Raw genomic sequence first — 22,190 nt, 5'->3', positions numbered from 1 at the left:
GTTTAATTTTCTGCTGCTTAGCTCCCATGTGCTGAGCTGTCCCATATCTCATCTGGAGGGATTAGACCAAGGGGTTGAAACTGTCCCTGTTGCAGCTGTTTTGCTTCTGATTCCTACTTTCTCCTATTCCTGCTGATATTCGTGAAGATAACTTTTATACTGGCTGCCTTTCTGTGCTGTTGATTTATTTTGGTCGTGGGACTCCAGCTATAATAAAAATTTGGATTTCTAGAGAAGGAGTATCAAAGGGTTAATAAAAATATATATATGTTGATTTGTTTGAGTACTGCCAAATAGTGAAAATCAAACATGAGGTAGTTTTCTTCAGTGCTGCTTGCTACCAACTCTTGTATGTTTGATCTATTTTTACTGCAGTTGTGTTAGTATACTTTTCCCTTTTCTGACTCTAATCGTAGCATCTTCTTTTTTTTTTTTTTAATATGCAGGAAATACTGAGGTAACCCCCTTTTTGCCTTTAAATATAAATCACTTCGTGTTCCTCCTGTCTCCATTTTCTCCTTGCAGTTAGGAGTGATGGATTAGAATTAGGCTGCAGCACAGATTGGGAAAATCTCCCAGCATCCTCTTCCCGCAGAGGCATCAGCTTCCAGCATTGACTGTAGCTGCTGCCACTCTAATTGACATTTCTTTTGAATTCGGCTATGGAGAGTGCCTGTGATGCCAGCTGCTGGCTTGTGAACTTTTATCCTTTTATTATTCTTGCTTGATAACTCTTTAAAGAAGCCTCATGGATATTGAGAAATAAAACAATCAGTTTTCTCTTTATGCTTTTCTTCTCTGTTTTGTTTTTTTTTTCTTTTTTTTTGGTGTGCGTGTGCGGTGAAAAAAGAACAGAGTGAAAGAAGCAGCGCTTATTTTTGCATAAGGACTGTACTTACATACCTGAAGTTAGCTGAATTAACCCTGTAAGTATATTATCTCTGCCTACTAGTCCCTGAAATCATGAATGTGGTAGTCAGATTTATGGGCTTTTATCTGTGAAAATTTACTTTAGCAGGTATGTTGCACACTTAAACTACAAATATATATATTTACATATTTAGATGGATTTCCTTGGAGGAGAGAGAAAAATGATATATTCACAATGGGTTTATGAAATAATGGTTTTTCCTCTGCACTTTCCAGTGGTGAACAATGCTTTTAGAGAGCAGAAGCTTCTCTGCTGATGTCAGTGCTTAATCAGCTCGGATGCTGTAGGTTGTAGAACACTGCAAGGTGTGTACTTTGGGATGCCATTCTTTAAAATATTTTAATTTAAGGGCAGTATCAGACTTGTAGCTAATTTCTGCATTTGTAGAGTATATCTTCTACTCTTGGTAGCTGTGCTGATTTAACCATTTGAGGTTATGTAATTTTTTACTTAAATATGCTTTATTTCATGGGATACAGTTCTGTGCTTTCTAAGTACTAAATGTTAAGTATAATACAGTGTACTTTTAGAGATTTTTAGTAACTTAAGGTCTACAACATTAGCTATAAGTTCACTGTGTAATAAATTCCAGTAAATTGGTTTGAAGTTTAGGAAGAATGTCTTGCTAGGATCACACTGTCCTAATTGTCTCTGAATTTGAGCCAATACTTGTGTGACGCAGTGTTAGTGCCATAAACATCTGGCCTGATCTGATGTCCTACTTGCTGCATGATTTATTTCTTGCTTTTCCCGTAAGTGGAATTTTTATTCATTTTGTGTAAAAGTGTCAGTAAGCTGTCACTGTTATTTATATATGCTACCTCTTCCAGGAGGAACTTTTTCAACCTATTTTCTTATCAGCACGTCTTATTTAGACCTACTTTCTAAGGCAAACAGTGAACATATTATATTTTATTTTGATGACTCTCTATTTATCTATACCTGCGTATTATATATTAAGTTTTGGCAGTATCACTCTCTGTCATATTCAAGTGCTTGTTTTTGCATACAGTATTGCCTGTATTGAGATCAGCTGGAGTATAAACTATAAACTAAACTATAAACTATTAGTCTGGTAAGGGATCTTCAAAGATAGTAAATTCTCAGTGCACTTGCAAAGATCTCGTGTTAAAACATACACCTAAAACCACTGTTGAACCACTGAGTTCTATTAATAAATCTGATAACAGCCTTTTGTAGTGCTGTGCATTTCCTTTAGTGTCCAACAAAACAATGTAAAGCAGATTCTCCTGCCTGCAAACTGACATAGATATTGCTTTGTTTTTTCTTTCCCCTCTGTCGAACTGTGGTCAGTTATAGATACTTGTGATCTGATTGTTTTGTAACAGTTTTTAGAATTACATGTATTTTACAATGCTGTGTCAGACCCATGCTGGAGTAGCTTGATATGCTTGAGCAGGATTATTTCACAATCATTTTATTGAGCAGATGAACTGTATGTGCATATTCAGGTGGGTAAATGGTAACCCAGGTAGCTGTCACATGTCTTGCTCCCACAATATGGCTGATTCATTATGGAAAATTTGTGTCTTGCTTACTGTGCATGTGCAGTGCAGTTCACTGTTGAACTTGAAGAACTTGGTGTCAGATGAAGCTGCTGATGTTTCTTTTCCCCCCTCAAGATGTAGAAACACCTGACTTGCAACAAATTGATTATTGGCTTACTGAATCTGATTCATGGTCAGTCCAAAAGTGAAACCTTTGTGACTGTTCATGTCTCTTTCCTTAAAAAAAAAAGAAAAAAGAAAGAAAGAAAAAAGAGAGGCTAGAAATGTAGCCTGTCTTTTTATGTTTTTTAGAGGGGTTGACAGTGATGTTGGCAATGGTGGGTGCTGGTCAGCCAGTACAATGAGCTTAGTCTTGGCACTATTCCTGTGGCACCTGAGACTCAAATAGATGATCAGCTTTGCCTTGGTTTTCTTCCTTTGTGCTTATTCAGTTGCTTTGTTGTATCCGTAGAATAATAATAATGTGCGAAGATACAGCAAAAAGTATTTTCTTGTGGTGTTCAGATGCTGCACTGGTATAGATAAGCAAGTTCCATATTGTCAGTAAGAAAGACCATCAGGAAAGTTCCTTATCTCATCACCTCTCTGTGCCCCCTCACTTATGGACATAAAGTAAATGTTTGGAAGCAAAACTTTTTGATCACTTCCTCGTATTCCATTACGGGATTCTCGTGAAGCAGCACTGTAGGCGCTGGGCTGCTCTCTAACTAGAACAAAGACAGTCCTGTGCGTGCACCCAGAGTTATAGATCACAAATAAGGCTCACATGCAGAATGTAAAGCAAAGAGACATTATTGGTCTCCTGCAAGGTGGTGTTCCGACATTTAAAGTTTAGGGTCAGATGAGATTTTTAAGAAGGAATTTTTGCTTGTATATAAAGATTTTGGTGTGTTTCAGGGTTTTTAATGCATTTAATTCGTAAGACAGTACTACAAATATTTCTACTGCTGAGAGCTGTAGTAATTCCTGAAATTTAAAAAGCTAAATTAGAACTTGCTTTTCTAAAGGGGAAGAGAGGGCAGACACCCCTCCTAAAATGCCAGCAGCTTCCTGCACCCCCTTCCCCGCCTTTTCAGGGGTCCGTGGAAAGCTGTCAGTTTGAACTTTTTTGGACAATACTAAGGTAGGGATAAAAACTGTAAAGTCATTCTCAGTTCATTATCCTGCATATTATTTCAATAATTGCTGTTTTTCAGCAGGGGTAACTGCCTCTTTTTTTTCCTCAGTTACCTCTGTCCTTCTTACTGTCTCTGGTTTTTGGAGTGCTGCAACTCCTTTTGTGCAGCTGTTCCTTTTGAACAGCACAGTTTTTGATGCTTTCTCTTTATTATGTATACAAATGTATAATATCAGCTACCTCCTGTTTCTTCTTTTTGCTCTACATCCCCTTTTCTGCCATAGCTGTAAGAAGAGGTAGAATAAAGAATTTAATTTAAAAAAACCACACAAACAAACTCAAACCCAACAATAAACAAAAACCCCCAAAACAACCACACAAAACCCCCAACACTGTTAAAGTAAAGTAATATGCCCTAGTGGTGAGATTGCTTTATCATGCAAAGGGTAGTAAAGGCAGATCCCTTGGTATTGTGGCAACAGCCTAGGGGTTCCCTGATGCAGATTTGCCAATAACTGGCTAAATGCTACTATTTTGTGTTCAGGTAGCTTTGGGGACGAAGGTGCAACCTCACTGAACTGAATTACCTCCTTGCATGGCATTTCCATCCTCCGCTGCTACAAGTTTTGTGGGTGGATTGGTGTCTCCAAAATTCATTTGAAAGCTAATACCCAGGAACGGCTTGGATAGGAACAATGCTCTTTGTCTGTTGTGGAATGTGATTTTAAATACAGTGTGCAAGAGAGTCTTGAGGGAGAAAAAAGTGAAAATAAGTGTGTTACCTTAACAGTTTTGCCAAAATCCCAGGCTGTGTAAACTAATAAAATTTAAAACAAATGACCATTGTTAGGAGATGTCTGTCTGTTGTGTGCTTTTAAATTTTTTTTTTTTTTTTTAAAAACAGCCTGTTGTTGAATGGATCATAATATAGTAAGCTTTTAGAGTAATTTCTGCCTGTTTGCAAATTTAGCTAGCACAGCACTGAATAGTTTTACTGCCAGTTGAGTTTCCTTAAATGAATGTTTAGCACACAGACTACAGCATGTGTTGATGAAGTTCTGAAACAGTGAAGACTCTACGCCTTCGAAGGAATAAAGTCTGTCTTGCATCAGCATGGAATTTTTTTCAATACTTCCCATAAGCTGATAAGTTCTCCATTGAACGTGTAAACTACACGATTTTATTGATCTAAAATTCATGCTTCTCATAAAAAGGGATGTGTGCAAAATGAATGCAGAATTTGCTCTGGAGGTAAACTATGACTAATGCATTTAATGTATGGGTAAAAAAAGTTAGCATTCGCTATACTGATCAGATAGCTGTAGTTTGTAGACTTTCTATGTTAATGATAGTAGACTAGGACAGGAAGTGATTTATGTAAGTTGGAATTAATTTCAAACTTCTAGCCTTATGGCTCAGGATTTTTCTGTTGTGTTTTTGTAAGTGGCATCGAAGTCTGGGTTTTAGATTAAATATTAAAACAGTTTGCAAAAAGATTTTATGGTAGAAGACACTGTTGATCACTTGGTCTTATATCTGATTATTTTTAAACTAACACATTGGGCTAAGAATTCTTTTTGTTCATAAACTGGAAGTGATTAGCGGTTTAAAAATACTGTGATCCCTTTGATGTAAAGGTTTTAACATGCTTTAATTTGTTAGCTGCAAGAAATATCTAAATGTGAGAAAGGTTACTCAATTTGGTTCCACCTTTCTGAATTGCGCTCCGGATGGGAGGAATGCAGAGCATACATACAAAAGAAAATCCAGTTTCATGGAGGCTTGCCTGATGCACCTTGCGTTTCCAGAGCCCGGGTGCAGCAAGATACTGAAAGACCTGTGCCAGCACCAGTGTAGTCTGGGGTGAGGGGTATGTGCAGTTCCTTGGTCAGGTCAGTAGTCCTAGGAGAGAATGGCACATGCGCTGCTCTTGTGAGGGTTCCTTAGGTTCAAACTTCGTACAGAAATTGTTCCTGAAAGTGATGCATCTCTTCTTATATTTATTTTAAAACAAAACAAACCCAAGCCAAACAGAGGTCCCACACTTCTGAGTTTTAGGAGTAGTGCCTTGTTACAAGAAGAAAATCTAACATAACTAGAAAGCTCCTCTTTTTGCATTTATGAACAATTCCTGATGTTCAGTGTTATGTAAGCCTTTGGATTGTACTGCCAAGGACAATGTGAGCCTTCAGCCACTCTTCGCTGAACTATCTTGAACATAAAATGTAGACCTAACAGAATATCTCAGCAGGATTTAGCAATAAGCTTATTTTATGTCAGCTTTTGCTTCATGTCACAGAAGCGTTGGTGGGTGTTTGTGATGAGGAGTGGTGCCACCTGCTGCTCTGTGGTCAGGTAGGTGAGTGGTGCTCCTACAAAGCACCTCACTATTTATCTGATGAGATTTATACTTGTGTTGCAACTTGGTGTCTGTGCAAATGACAGATAAAAGTGATAGCAAATAGCACCGTCCCTTTGGAAATGACCCAAACTAGATTTTGGCACATCACTAAGCAGAAGAGTGAAGTATTACTGTTGGCTCATATATGAGTGATGGGCGGGAGGGAAAAGGTAAAAAAGATTTTTTGTCTCAAATGGCTAACTTAATGGTGAGGAGTAATATGCTTTCCAAATATGAAGAAGATTATTTGAAGAGATATTTCCAGATAGCAGAACTAATAGCTGAGTTTTCTGTATGCTTGCTCAGATATGGTGGATACTCATGGATATATGTTACTGTTAACGAGAAAGCAATTTCTACTGGAAATTGCAAATCTTTGCAGTTGCTAGCTGTGCATATGAAAAGAAGGCCAAACACAGTCCTATAATAGATTTTTCAAGCACATAAACATTGAAAAATGTTCATAAGGAGATGAGCCATCCTCAAAATATTTCACAGAGATAGGAGACCAACATCTATTTGGAGGAACATTACATAGGTACTAAGAATCATAGTTCAGTGATGTTTCTTAAAGCAGCCATAGTAGAGATGTTTCTTGTATGTTACACATGGACAGAGACACTACTTTGTTTTTTCTGCTTCAAGCTTCCTGGGAAAATCTGACAGTATACAGAGGCAAGGTGGTGAATCATGACAAGAATTGGCATACGTTGGTGAAGGATAAAATAATTGAAGAAAATAAGAATTCTGTTTTTTTCTATTGTTATTGTGTAAATCTGGGAAGAAAGTGTCTCTATGACAGTAAAGGATGACTGTGTTTTCCCTTCAGTGACACTGAAGAGAGAGGACTAGTAGTAGACTACTGCAGGACTTCCTAGGCTTGAATAGAAAGTGACTGGCAGGGATGAAGAGCTGACAACCTGTTCACTACCAATTTCCTCATTCTTAAAGCATACCTGTTGAATATTGCAGAATGAAGAACAGAAGTATCCTTGTTCTAGTGACACACTGCTAATCTAAGGCATAGTTCAAAATTAACAACACAGCACAAACAAGGACACCAGGGACAGAAAGTCTTCGTGTTGCAGTGAGACAAAGTGTCTGGGTCATTTGAGTTTACCCAGTGACTGGTGATTTGCTGGTGGCAATTTCTAAATGTTTTGGATCTTTTCTAGATGGTAAGGCCAGCCAAGAGAACACCAAGTACATTTTGGTATGTAGGCCATGCAAGGCGTGAACATGAAGCGGTGATTTAATGATATCTCTGTGAGCTGTAAACCGTGACCTTTGATACTGTAGTTTGAGTACAGCTTTTTATCTGGGCTGGGAGAAAGTCTTTTAGGGACACAGTGGGTTCCAGCTCCCACAGAACTCTGTTGAAGGCTTGAGGTTATTTTATGCTAAGTGTGCATGGCAGTGCACATGAGCACAGAGCTCAGTGGCACGTATGTGGAAGAAGCACGGTGTCCCTGCACAGCAGTCCCCTCAGTAATGGAAGGAGGATGAGAGGGATCCTGTCAGCTAAAAAGCATCAGGATCACCACTGTTCTTGGACGTTAGGAAGGATCAATACACTTAGAGCAGTGTCCAAAAATACCCTGAGCTTCCTAGCCAGGAAAATGGAGCTATTGAGTAGTTTCTGGTGAAGATCAGCCACTATTTACTGTCAAGAAGTCGTATCTTAGCTGTTTAAGACGCATGACAAGACAGTCTTTTTGACATGGTAGAACACAAACAGTTAAATATTGGGTTTTCTAACTGAAGGTATTCATTGCTACAAAGGGACAGCTCTACTTGAAAGCATAGAAACATTCTGAATAATGACAGTAGGTATCAGATTCTGACCGTATATTAGGAATATTTGACTCATCATCCTCCTGCATTGGACAAGATCTGCCTGAGAACAATATGTCTTAATGCTGTATTGTCATCATTAACTTGGCAGTAAATACTCTAGCAGATGCTTGCATGTATATTACTCAAAAAAAGTGCTACAAGGTGGGAGTATCTTTCTTCCCTACCTGTTAATACTGTCGCCCAGAATGGTTTTCATTTGAGGCAAGCGCCGTTAAAAGATTCTTCTGATGATGCTTCCCTAAGTGTTAAGGGTCAGTTGTTTGCTAAAGTATTTATTTCCTGGGAAAGTGTTCTTTTAGGTGTGTAATGCATCTTCTTTTCTTGATCCTTATCATCAAACTAGTATCCTTTGTATACATCCTAATTTTTAGACGACCTTATTTTCGCTCCTTTTGTTTGTGGCAGATGTGTGTTTTAGTGTGGGTATCTTAAAATTAAATTGTAATTGCGAGTTTCACTTCCCCCCCTCAAGAAATTTTGCTTTGCTACAGTTGGTAACTTCAGATATTTTCAGTAACTGTAGCCCAGTGAGACTTTGGTTAGCAAGAATAGTAGCTGTACAAACCCAGGTTGCTGGCAATTAAATGTTGTTTATCAGACGAGGCCGATTATTTTGTCTGTGTAGTAAAAGAGCAAATAAATGGGTTTAGAAGTTCAAGAACTGAATTCTGCTATCCCTATTCATGCAACGTACTGCTTGCCCACTTAAGCCTAGCTAATGTTAATAAAGTGGTGTGGAACTCAGTCCTAAATATATGATTAAAAATGTGTAAAATATGGTTAGATCAAAGCTAAACTTTTCTGTAGTTCTCCTATTTCTAGCTCCAGAATCCCCTTTCAAGAGAAGAATTGTTAGGTCATTGCACCAGGGATGATTGTATTAAAAGCTGATTAAACTTCCTGCAGATACAAAGACAGCAGCATATACCAAGTTGATACTTAGGCTATATATCTGCAATTCAGGAATGCTCTTACACTGAGCCCTGATGTGGGCAGATAGGTGTTATTGCCTAACTCATTACATGTTTAAATAACTTTCTTTTAAATACTAGAGCAATTACTTTTAAAATTTGTTTTAGGCTAGTAGTTATGTTCCCATTTTAATTAATCTGTAGGGAAAAAAAGGAAAGAGACTTAAGCTGTAAACTGTTTTGACATATTAAATTACTAATGCTCTTGCTTTGTGTACATCCTGGGGATTGTCATCTTGATAGTGAATACTGCAAAACATCTCAGGGTTTTTGAATTGGTATCCTTATACTTTGTTTCTGTCGCAGCTCCAAGTAGTTGATTAGAAGAACCTACTTAAAGCTGCTAGTAAGTTCCTTATGGACAGTATATCCCCACTGTATTGGAACGGTTTCACAAGTGCCTCAGCATCAAGCCCAAGATACATAAACTATTGCTGGAATTTATTTCATAAACCAAGTTTGAAATAGTAGTGGAAAGATAACTTATAAAATGCTGTGTGTTGGGAGAAGGTGTCCTTGAAGTACCTAGACAGTAACACAGTGGTGGTTTATTCTTCTTGTAATGTGACATTGTTATCTTTGTGTAACACTCAGTATATCACTTTTGTTTTGGTTTTTTTTTTTTTGTTTTTTTTTTTGTTTTTGTTTTTGTTTAGAAGTGAACTGTATTCACTGGGTGTGAAATAGTAATTTCACTGAAGTAGTGTTAATTTACTCTACTCCAGGATATACTAAAGCATATGCTGATCTGAGGTGATAAAACGTGTTAAGTTTCTGTCAATTCTAGGAAACTGTATGTGGAGGTAAGGATAACAGGAGATTGCCAAAATAAGACTGAATCAGAAGGAGAACATGAGTCAGAAAGAGAATATGAGTCAGTATTGCTTACTGAACTGTTCATCAGTCTGCTAACTTGCTGTAGCTTTGTGATGTTTTGGGAGGAGAGGAGGAAATGTGCTTTTTCTGGTCCTCTCCATAGATATATTCCTTGTCTGCCAGCGAAGATAGCCAAGTTGCTTCTGAGTCAGTGTGGTCTTTTCTTCTGACTGTTCTAGTATCAAGTTGTGAATCAGAGTTGGAGTGATTCCTTCTGGTTATGTTCCTGCTGCAGGATGTAGGAAAACAGCAGAAAATATATGTGAAGAGTAATTAAACAGGAATGAGACTCTTTGGTAGAGGATATGATTCACTTATCAGAAATAAGAGCGTGAGAATACTGGCTACTCAAGTTTTATGTCTGAAGTGGCAGAATAATTTCATAAGCTTGCTTGATGTCAGGAACAGTAGATGTATGGGCATGAGGTACAGAGTTTGCAGTGTCTGCAGGCTTTGGTTGCTAGTCTGTAACAGAGGAAAAGAACCTGACAGCAACGTACTGGAGAGATCTGCTGCTTACCCGTTACACGGGAAAAGGTAGTTTTGACAGGGTGCCAGGGCACTGTTGTTTTAAGGAACCTTGTTTATGGAATCATTTTAGCAATATTGATAAGGCACCGCCGCAATACCCTGGTGATACGAGAGCTGGTGGTATGATGGTGTTTGGGAGCCTGAAGGCTAATGATCCTCTCTGATAACACCTAAAAAGCCGGCATGTCCTTGGCTACGTTATACAAAATAGTGATGAGATTTTCCTTCCAAAGGAAGTCCCAGCAGTTGCTGATTGCTGGTGTAGGAAATATGCAGATTTACAGCATACAAATATAGAAAATGTGTTTCTTTTCACTAAGATGAGGCCTAATGAAGCAGTGGAAATAGTACATTGCCCTTACATCTTGATGTTTGCATTCAGGAAAGTGGTACAGCAGTAGGATACCGTAATACTTTAATCTATTTGTTTGCTGTTACTTTTCACATGAAGTGGTAGGAAGCTTTCTTAATCTTTCTAGGCCAAACCTAAATACTTTGCAACTAAGTGAATAAAGTAGCGTCCAGTTGTTAAATTACCTGCTGTTATGAATGATCCACCTCTCCTCAGATTCTTTTATGAACTTTGTGATTATACATCTCTCGCTTGCAGCTCTCTTTCTTACTGCAGATGACAGTGCATAGTTTCTCCATACTCTGTGTAATAGGTCATTGCCTTGTGTTGGGCTGTTCTGTTCCAACAGTTCATGGAGTTCTTGGCCCACCAAGAACTGAATGTGCTGTGAGAGGAGGGGACCAGAAGGTCCATCTGTGCTCTGCAATTTTGAAGATTTTTTTAATTCCGCCTTCCCCACCCCTCACCGTTGATAACCTAGCCAGGCATGGAATGAGCGAAGCAGGGTTTCCTAAAAAGCAAATGTGAAATGAGAATATAAAAGCATGGGAACCTAAAGTGGTGGTGGTGGTATGTTATTGAGGGACTAACTTGGGTCCTTGCTTGTGTACCAGGAAAAAAAACAGCTTCTAAATCTAGCTAAAAATTAGTTATTTGAAAAATATTTGTTAGCAGATGGTATTGTTGGAATTAGCTAATAGAATTGACTGTTTTAAAAATCTTTCAGTCATTATAAATGAGAGGTTTTTGATTCTTAACATTGTTCTTTGAAGGGCATACTGTTTAATGCATTTGAAGAGGACATGCAAACATTTACATTTCTCTACTGCTTGTATAAATATTTTAATTTAGACAAGTTTGTTTACATATTTAGAATCATAGAATCATTTCGGTTGGGAGAAACCCTCAGGATCATCGAGTCCAACCATAACCTAACTAAACTATGCACTAAACCATGTCCCTGAGAACCTCGTCTAAATTCCTTTTAAACACCTCCAGGGGTGGTGACTCCACCACATCCCTGGGCAGCCTGTTCCAATGCCTGACAACCCTTTCTGTGAAGAAGTTTTTCCTGATATCCAATCTAAACCTCCCTGGTGGAACTTGAGGCCATTTCCTCTTGTCCTATCACTCGCTACTTGGGAGAAGAGACCAACACCCTCCATGCTACAGCCTCCTTTCAGGTAGCTGTAGACAGCGATAAGATCTCCCCTCAGCCTCCTTTTCTGCAGGCCAAATAGCCCCAGTTCCCTCAACTGCTCCTCACAAGACTCGTGCTCCAGGCCCCTCACCAGCTTCGTTGCCTTCCTCTGCGCTCTTTCTGGAATTTCAATGTCCCAAAACTGAACACAGTATTCAAGGTGGGGCCTCACCAGTGCTGAGTACAGTGGCACTATCACTTCTCTAGTCCTGCTGGCCACACTATTCCTGATACAAGCCAGGATGCTGTTGGCCTTTTTGGCCACCTGGCCACACTGCTGGCTCATGTTCAGCCGGCTGTCAATCAACACACCCAGGTCGTTTTCCTCCAGGCAGTTTCCAGCCACTCTTCCCTGAGCCTGTAGCGCTGCCTGGGGTTGTTGTGACCCAAGTGCAGGACCTGGCACTTGGCCTTGTTGAACCTCATACAACTGGCCTCAGCCCAATGATCCAGCCAGTCCAGATCCCTCTGTATGGCCTTCCTACCCTCCAGCAGATCAACACTCCCACCCAACTTGGTGTTGTCTTCGAACTTACTGAGGGTGCACTCAATCCCTCATCCAGATAACTGATAAAGAGATTAAACAGAACTGGCCCCAATACTTAGCCCTGGGGAACACCACTCGTGACCGGCCGCCAGCTGGATTTGGCTCCGTTCACCACAACTCTTTGGGCCAAGCCATCCAGCCAGTTCTTCATGCACCAAAGAATACACCCATCCAGGCCATGAGCTGCCACTTTCTCCAGGAGAATGCTGTGGGATATGGTGTCAAAGGCCCTACTGAAGTCTAAGCACACAATGTCCACAGCCCTTCCTTCATCTACTAGTTGAGTCACCTTGTCATAGAAGGAGATCAGGTTGATCAAACAGGACCTGCCTTTCATAAACACATCCTGACTGGGCCTGATCACATGGTTTTCTTGTATGTGCTATGTGATATTACTCAAGATCATCTGCTTCATGATCTTGCCCAGCACCAAGGTCAGACTGACAGGTCTGTAGTTCCCCAGATCATCCTTCTAGGCCTTCTTGTAGATGCACGTCATGTTAGCCAACTTCCACTCAACTTGGACCTCCTCAGTTAGCGAAGGTTGCTGGTAGATAATGGAAAGTGGCTCAGTGATCACCTCTGCCAGCTCCCTCAGTACCCTTGGGTGTATCCATCTGGCCCCATAGACTTGTGGGTGTCCACGTGGTGTAGCAGGTCGCTAACCATTTCCCCTCGGATTATTGGGGCTTCATACCGCTCCCCATCCCTAAATGCACTAAACCACAATTGCTTTCTTCAAATTTGTTTTGATAAACGTTTTAATTCTGCTTTACTGACTAGGTAGTGTAGGATCTTGAGCACACTTATTTCTGATGATTGTTTTTAATGGGAAACCTTTAACCAGTTCAGCAGATGTACTGTGAAGTCCTAAGCCCATTCTTTTGCCAAATAGATGGGATGCTTTGTAATGTAGTCAGTGGTTCTCTTGATCTAGGCTCTGGGAAGAACTTGACTGGGAGCATGAAGAGGTGTTAAAGGCTGAGGCTTTTGCAGGTATCCAAACTAGATGCTCAGCCAGGTTGTTTTGTTTTCTGGATTTAGAAGCTAGAATCTGCAAAATATAAAATGAGTTTATGATTGACCTTGATCGATTGAGGTTTTTCTCCTGAACTAAAGTATAGAAGGTGTGAATTTGTGATATGAGGAGACAGAGATATTCTGTGTATCTCCTAAGTAGCTTTTTCTTGGTCTATAGGTTCATTTTTCAGGAAGGCATGGTGGAAGGTGTCTTTGTGTTAGAATTCTAGGACAATTTGCATTTTGGCCTGTAAATCCGTGCAAGACATAAACATGAAGTGATGATTTGCATTTACAATTTAATATCTGATGTTCTTATTTTTCAAGAGTTGTTAGATCTGAGAAGTGCAAAGTCCCCTGTTAATTTGAGTGCAAGTAGCATTGTAAAGATAAAAAGCTGTATCCACTGAAACATGAAGAAGAAATTTCTTAAACCTACGTGACCTACAGCAAATTGCTGCTTTCTGATAAAAATTAATGTGCTTGATCTACGGCCTTCCTTTTCTCCTCACCAAGGAGGAGACAAATGGGAAGAATTAATTGGGGTGTTTGAGAGACAAAGGAGAAAGTAGAGGAAAAAAAACAAAACAGAGTTTAAGCAAACAGTATTAAAAGAGGAAACCATAAATTGTATATGATCCTGTTGAATTCATAGTGAAAATGGTGTCTCATTTTGTAACCATCTTGGAACAATGCTACTACTCTTTTTTCCCCTCAGTTTTTCATTGAGAGGTATGTTTTAGAAACTTTCTATGTAGTATATGTAGTGGGGGACATTTGAAAAATAAACCTGTGGAATTACTCAGATATACTTCCGTCATTGAGAGCCTTGATTGTCAACTGCCTTTTAAGGATGAATCACACAGACTTACATACCAAACAATTTCGGACTTGGGAAACTAAAACCAAACAAACCACAAACCAAACCAAACCAACACTAAAAAGCAATAACCCCCCCCCAACACAACAACAAGAAGCAACAACAACAAAAACCCCTCCCCTTTTTTACAGTTCACTTACAACATTTCAGATGAAGTAGTCTCAAAGCTAGGGTTTCTAATAAAACCAGTGCACTTATATTTAAATATACAATGTAAAGCTTTCTGAATAAAAATAGAAGACCATAATATATGCTATAATTAATGGAGCTGCCTTGTAAAAAATGTCTAGATAACAAGTTAAGTGAGATTAGCCAGTGTAGTCTGAATTATAAATTGTACCTTTACATTCTGTATTTTCCAGTGCAGTCTAGGGTATGAAGAGTGGTGCGTAAACAGCAACAGAACGCTGACTTTTTTTTTGTCTCCCTGCAGCAGGAGAAAAGATATTACTATTGCTTCAGCTGAAGGATTTTTATTCGTTATTGAGGCTTGTGTATTTATACATAGGTAAACTTGATGTACAATAACTTCACAGAAATACTGTTAAGAAAATTGGAAGGCAATTTAGATATCTAGCTTAAGGGTATTTGAGTCAGAGAACATAAACTGATAGCAGCGATGGAACAGTATGTCATTGGTGGCTTAGGTCAGCAATGAAGAGAACACAAATAAAGTACATTTGCTTTCCAGTAGCCATGCAGTACTAATCAGTACAGGTTAATAAAGACTTTGGTACCTATACTCGTATCCTATACAGTAGGGCAAATGTGGATCATGTTCTGGTGCTCATTCCCTACGCCTTCACCTAGAACTAGATGTTGGGATGAAACCTGGGGTATGGTGGGCTGGTGAGGAACCCCACACACATGGGAAAAGAGGTGGCCGCTTTGCTGGTAAAGCTTGTTCTGGTTGATTGGGTGGCCATGGTGCCCCTTCTCAGCTGGTGTGACAGTGGTGTGGTTATTGGACAGCTGGAGATCAGGGCTGTAGGTTGCACTGAGACTATGACCTTTCCTGTGGTGTATGTGCAGCCAAAGGGTGTGAAGGCTTAGCAAGTGGCTAATGGTGAGTGTTGAGGCAGAGCTGCAAATGCTTCAGCTTTTAAGAACTGTAGGTTTTTGCTACATAAATTAGAAAATCATAGAATATTTTGTTTGGAAAAGATCTTTACGATCATCAAGTCCAATTGTTAACCTAGCACTGCCAAGTCCACCTCTAAACCATGTCCCTAAGAACCTCATCTACATATCTTTTAAACATCTCCAGGGATGATGACTGAATCGCTTCCCTGGGTAGCGTGTTGCAATGCCTTTTCAAGTGCCTTCAAGTTGAATCCCAGTACAGGAGAAAATAGAGATATTTAAATTGTATTTAAAATCATTGGCAGCAGTCTGATGGTAAAACTGCTGGATTTTGACTGTTGGGCAATTCACTACTTCATTATAAAGGGCAGGATTTACCTCTTGGTGTGTAATAAATATCTAGTAATTGCCAAGTATTGAGTTAAAGATTTTATTTTTCTACAGAAAGTGAATTTTTCAAGTACTACCACTAAAAATGAAAGAAAATAAAGCTAGAAAAGAGTTTCGGAGTGTCATCTGGCCTTATCCAAATTTTGTGCCCCAGAGGGGTACAAAAAACAGAGCCAATGTTGTTAAACCTTTTGTGTGATGGAGAGAGAAGGATGGTACGTGTAGTTGATGATTCTGTGTAAAAAGCTGTCCAGTCATATTTTTGTGTCTCACTTTATATTTTGTGTGCGCGTGTCAGATTTAGAGCAGCTGTACTCCTCTGTTGTTTCTCTTCTTTCTTAAATTCCTCCTTCAGGGTTCTTCTCGTCAGCACTTAAATATCCATCTCATTGACATGATCTGTTGCTTACCACTGCTTAACCTTACTTGGTAAAGCCCATTATAGAGCCTAAACCTGTTGTTTGAAAGCTCTAGGCAGATTATCTTTTCCAGATCCAGCTGTGCACATTGAAGGCTGCATAGCTTTTAGCTATTTGTCACTGCCATGAATGTCCAGTTTGTCACCAGTTCTGCTCATGGAGCAATTTGAGTGCTCCCAAGTCTTTCAGACAAAACTGGCCTAGGTAGTGGTTTTGTTAGATGGCTTCCTCTTAAGCAAGTGCAAGTGATTTTACTTGAGGTGAATTAGGAAGAACAGAAGCTTTTGGCATAGCTGCAGGCTTCTGACAGGACTGTTTATGGCATAGCTCTTGTTAGAGTGAGTGCCTGTTTACTGCTTTCTTGGGCAAAAAGTATTATTTTGTCATATTGCCTGAGATTTAGATCTGAATACAGAGCTTGAAACTGTGTTTGTAGTGACAGGGAGAATTGAGACCTTGGATACAGTGATAATTTTTCAGTATTTGTGTAATAATATCTGACTTGTTTTTGTAAAACTAGATTTTAGAAATCTTTTAAATTTGGTGTTTGTATTTACAGTTTGACTGAACTTAGACTCTTTTTTTTAGGGCATCCAAGATGGATCTCAAGTGTGCTCTGGAAGAGTGTTCAATGGCACTGAACTTATTTCTGAACAATAAATTCTCTGAAGCGCTGGAACTGCTTCGTCCATGGTAAGATCCTGTTATCTGCTGAAGTTACTGTAAACAGATAGTGTAAAATATGCTATCTGATAGCTGAAGATTAATTTAAGGCCTCTGAAGACAGTAGTTTCCATTTATTCCCTTTCGCCCAAAAGCATTTCTTGATATCTTTGGAGTTTTAGCAGTGCACTTGTTTCTCCTTAAGACGATCACAAAACCTGCTAATGAAGCACTGAATTGTTCTGTTTGAGTTTATCGTTCAAGATGTCTTTCCTTGTGGAGAGGAGAAGAGCAGGGGAGCAAGACCTTGTCTAATATATCTTTGATCAGAGAATTTGTACAATGGGACCGCTTTTGACAAGACAATGAAGCCAGAGCAAAAATCCAGAATACTCTTTTTTTGTTGCTTTTTATTAATACATTACATTTGAATCGCAGTAGTGTTTACTCTTAAAGCCCACCTTTTGATCTTCTAATTCTGCCTATTCCCCTGTCACCTTTGCTCCACTGAGAAGAAAAGCATAGCAGTGCAAATCTAGGGAAGTTAAGAATTCTGAAAGGTTCCTATGATAAACTTAGCTTACCTGTGATTGGATGGGGAGGCAATCAGCGTGGCCCTTCTAAAGAGAAGAGAGCTTGGGTGTAAGTACAGCTGATTTGAAAAGGTGTTGTTCCTGCCTACCTCCTCTATGTTTGATCTCTCCATACCACTAAAAGCAAACATCCTCCCAAGGTTTCGTTTAACAGTGTACTTCCACCTCTCCATGCTACTGAGCCTAACACCACCAACTCATAATTCTTAATCCAGTCTTACTATCACCAAACTGCAGAAAGAAAACTTTGCCTCACTGCACTAACACAAGCTACAGATCCCTCTAACTGACACATCCCCTGACTTCATATGCATCTTTGAGAGACAGACAGGAGAACCGTAAATGGGATTCAGATCCCAGTCCAGGCTGGTTTAATGTAGCCTTTAGGAAGGTCTGAGCATGAGTGTACTTTCTTTTCTGTGATACAAATGCAGATTTTTGTGGTTTTGGATCAAGCAGTAATGTTAAAGGGATGTCCTCCTTGTGTTAAGTCAAAGCAGATGAACGAGTTTTTATGTCAAGGCTTAATTAGCTAAATTAAATAGATGTACCAGCAGACTATAAATGGGATATAAAGTACAAATGTTTGTGTAACCCAGTTTGGATATTTTCTGGAACTTGCTGCAACAGTATCCCGTAGAGGCAGACATCTAGCACCCAATGGTAGATGATACTTGCTAAGTTTCGTTCTTGTGTCCGTTACTTTCCTGCTTTATTCTTCTCTCTTTTCACAAATTAATGCGTCTCAGCATTTAATTTTTTATTGTAATTTCAAGTTTTGCTTAAATGCACAAGATTTATATGTTTGCCCTAGGTCTAAAGATAGTATGTACCATGCGCTTGGGTACAGCACTATTTTAGTTATGCAAGCAGCTATGACCTTTGAACAGCAGGATATACAAATGGGAATTTCTACAATGAAAGAAGCTTTGCAAACTTGCCAAAGGTAAGCCCAAGCAATGAACATTTATGAGGTACTTAATTCACTAAGTGTTCTTTGTAAGATATCCCAGCTATCTCTGTGCTTTAAAATGAGGCTGTTGTCAGTATGATAGTGATCTAAATTTGCAAAGGTGAAGTAAATCTCACTATCCAATTATTATTGGTAAAGATATGTTTCCTAGTATTGCAGAAACAACAGACTTCTTGGCTCTGGGCATTTATAGCCTCTAAAGTTAGTTAGATGGCTGGTTGGCTATGTAGACCTACACGGAAACTGATGCTACATGATTGAACTGCCTGAGCTATTTCAACCTGTGACTTTCTGTTTTCCATGGGGATCAACAACTTAAAAGCTCCATATTTTGAATTTTCCCTTTCATCATGAAAATATTATTTTTTTAGAAGTTGTTTTCAAAGGTAGACCCAATAGCCTAATAAGATTAAGCTAGTACTGAGATTTCCTCTAAAACCAAAGCATTTTTAAAATTATTGTAACAAATGTGTTTAGCTTGCCTTAAAATTAAAGGGCTGTTACTCTCATCACGAATGATCTGAACCTTTTGGCCTGGTCTTGCTTGAAACAATGAAATAGAATAGAAAACAGAAGTTATTAGTGACCTTTATTTTTTTAAATTAAAAATCCTGGAAAGTGGATTGTCAAAGCTAAAGAGCTTAACAGGCCTCTGAAAGAAAACAAACAAACAAACCCAACCAAACAACAGAAATGAGTGTTTTATTCTGCTATACTGGTTCTTCATCATATTGGTTAAGCCATAATTTATCATGAATGGCCTCCAAAGAAATTACCTCCAAATGTTGTTAGTTTATACATGTAACATCACAATGACAAACAAAAGAAAAGAAAATGGGAGAAAATTATCAGATACTACCTGAATAAAATAAGGGGTCAGCAGTTTCTGCCTTTTTTTTTCAGGTGCGCTATTGATTCAGTATTTAATCTGAACTATGTTGTTCAGTATATCTGAAAATCAGGTGCCTCTTTGTACTGGTAGTTTCAATAAGGGCTTCCATTTCTGTGTAATACAAACTTTTATGCTTAAGTACTCTGGTCTAGTCCGTCACAAAACTCATAAAGATGCAAGATAAAGGCAAGCAAACACTCAAAGGCGAAGAATTACCACAACTACATGTGCCTTAATTGACCATTTTTTTGGTATGCATTATGTTAGTGTGTAGTGTAATAATATCATTGTCAGGGTCCTGCACTTTTCAATGTGCAGAATAGTGTAAACAAATGTTTAACTAGTGCCCAGTATTTATAATTAATAGCTTCCTATCTTACAAAGTGCATTCCCTTTCTACATGTGGAATTGTTTCTTTAGATTCTTCATAAAGCTGAGCTGTTTGTAAATAGTAACAAATTCATTTTTGGAATGCCATACTAAAATAACCTAGCAATTTCTGATGTGACAGTTGAGATCTGTTGAATGTAAAATACAACTGTTTTGGCATCATATCTGGCATAAACCTTGATAAAATACTGAAGTATATGTTTTCGTTTATGTTGAAAACAGAACTCCTTTTGATTTTTCATTCTAGTGCAAGTTTAAGAAATGGAAAAACGTAATTCATAAAACTTTGAAATCCAGTTCAAGTGGCTTGCCCAGTGCCAGGGAGACCTCTGCAGCTGGTGGGTGGGAGTGGGGTGGAAGCTATTGCACACTTAAAGCAGGTTAAATGCATGCTTGGAACATCAGTCAAGGTTGGATAGGCTCCTGAGCCTAGAGACACACCAGTGGCCGTGATTATACTACTCAACAAATTGCAAATGTTGGTGAATCATCACTTTACTAAGAATGTCTATAAATTGTGGTTGGAAATGGTTAACAATTAGAAATAGTTAAGTTCAAGTTTATGTTGAATTGTTGCTCATGCTGTGTGGGTTTCTTTCTTTCCACGTACAACTCATTTAGATTCAGGAAAAGAAGCACAGTGGTGGAATCCTTGTCTAACCTGGTTTCTAAACATTCAGTGGATCAGCTGAGTGAAGGTAAGTGCTTCATAATACAATTAAAATAAAAAAGTGAAAAAAGCTCAGAAACACCTTGCCAATTTGTATGAATATGCTTAGCTCTGTAAATTGATTAGTGTTTTACAGTAAAAAACAAGCAAACAAACCACCTGTATGGTGGGGTTTTTAAAATCTGAACGCAAAACTTCTCAAAATGGGGGATCCAGCCTATTTTTTTTAGGCTCTGAGCAAACATGAATTAAGAACGGAATGCCTTTTAAAATGCATGATAGGACTGAAGAGATGTTTCTTTTTTTTTTTTTCCTTAAGACAGCTCCCAGAGGTTTAAGAATCATTGATGCTGTGGAATACATCCTTATCATTAGTGCATTGGAATCTGAATATATTAACGAGTTTTGTGCTTGTCTGTTTTGCCTTAAGGTGTTTTGGGAAATGGTTTCAGTACATTGTTCATGGCTCTGAAAATGCTGATCTCCTATTTCTGATTTGGGCAGAACCAAGTATGCAATTTTTTCTAATCTGGCACAAAAGAATCTTCTGTAATACCGGACACATCAAACTCACCACGGGTGCACTGTACATGCAGCAGCCTTGTGCATGTGGCTGGTCTTGCAGCATGGGTGCAGAGTAACTCGTGCCGTGTGTGTTACGTGTACTGTAGTGCTGCATGAGGACAGAAAGTCCACCTGGGGCTTTTGGTCTGTTGAGCATGACTTGGTGAAAACCTGTTCATAACGTCTTCCTGGACTTGGGAAGAGCCTGAGCCACAGTGAGTGTTACCATTCATCTGTAAAAGATTTTTCTAAGACACAGAAGGAGGGTTGTAAGATGTAGTTGCTGTAGGCTGGTGTTTAAACTTAGGATCAATAGAAAGTACAGGAGATCATCCACCAGCATGACAAGTAGCTTTTGCCCGAGGCTGAAGTCAGCTCTGGCAAGATCAAAGTTTTTGTCTGAGGAGAAGTGAAATAGAAGACTTCCATTGGGATTTGTGTGTTATGGCTATATATTCAGCAGTCATTAAAACAGCAACAGCAGAATCTTGTTTCTTTTTTTTTCTTTTCTTGGCAGCATTATGTTTGTTCCATTGACCCCAAGAAGAGAATATTGACAATAACTTTGCTGACAGTAAATAACTTTTCTTTCTTATATAGAGGAAATGCATGCTGAAATCTGTTATGCTGAATGCTTACTACAGAAAGCAGCTCTCACCTTTGTGCAGGTAAAAATCAATTGTTTATTTTGTATCTCTTTGTAGCAGTTTAATAGAAGGATGTTAGTACTTCTAAAACATCGTTCCCACACTAGATATGATACTTAAAAACCAAACATCTTCCTAGTGACTGAATGTTACTTCATGGCAGTGATTGAAGGTATGGTAAATGCTGTGCTATGCAGCAAAATCCCCTCTTTATTTGTATGAATGACCAGAGATGTTATTGATACCCAGGAACCAAAAATGTAAAATATATTGAAGTCTTACACAGACGGTGTGTTTAAATGAGTTGCACCACATCTGACAGCATCCAGCACTTGTTTAAAAGGTGTTCAAGTATGAGGAACTGTGTTGTTTGAAAGTACAAGTCTTTTTCACTTGAAAATTATAGCATGTTTCCCAACTAACAAAACTTCAACTGATGTGCACTTGTCTCCAGTATTACTCTCCATGAGCTTTTGACATGGTGTCAGGAACCATATAGTAACAAATGATTATAAAACGAGCATGCCGTAGCATTGCTGAGGTATTCATGTGGTTCACAGAAAGATCTGCTGTTCAGTAATGTCAGATGCTTCTGGTTTAGCTTGTGGTTCAGGGACTTCATGCTCCAGTATTTTCAAATTCAATCTGAAATTTGCTTCATGAAAGCAGGAGCTGCTAGTCGTACTTTTACAT

At 38.8% G+C, this 22,190-nt stretch overlaps 1 protein-coding gene across 4 annotated transcripts in view; it reads left to right on the top strand.

The window, feature by feature from the left end:
• TTC39B (tetratricopeptide repeat domain 39B) overlaps positions 1 to 22,190 on the top strand; it is a 75,396-nt gene that overhangs the window by 32,821 nt on the left and 20,385 nt on the right. For all 4 annotated transcript variants that reach the window (XM_065656742.1, XM_065656743.1, XM_065656741.1 and 1 more), the window contains exons 3-6: positions 16,694 to 16,798; positions 18,176 to 18,307; positions 20,238 to 20,314; positions 21,451 to 21,518. In XM_065656742.1, the coding sequence (XP_065512814.1) occupies positions 16,694 to 16,798; positions 18,176 to 18,307; positions 20,238 to 20,314; positions 21,451 to 21,518 (382 nt within the window). The remainder of the gene's footprint in view (positions 1 to 16,693; positions 16,799 to 18,175; positions 18,308 to 20,237; positions 20,315 to 21,450; positions 21,519 to 22,190) is intronic.

The sequence above is a fragment of the Caloenas nicobarica genome, chromosome Z (genome assembly GCF_036013445.1).
Source record: "Caloenas nicobarica isolate bCalNic1 chromosome Z, bCalNic1.hap1, whole genome shotgun sequence".
NCBI classification, from domain to species: domain Eukaryota; kingdom Metazoa; phylum Chordata; class Aves; order Columbiformes; family Columbidae; genus Caloenas; species Caloenas nicobarica.
The sequence above is the reverse complement of the archived record's forward strand: the minus strand, read 5'-3'. Positions and strand labels throughout refer to the sequence as shown.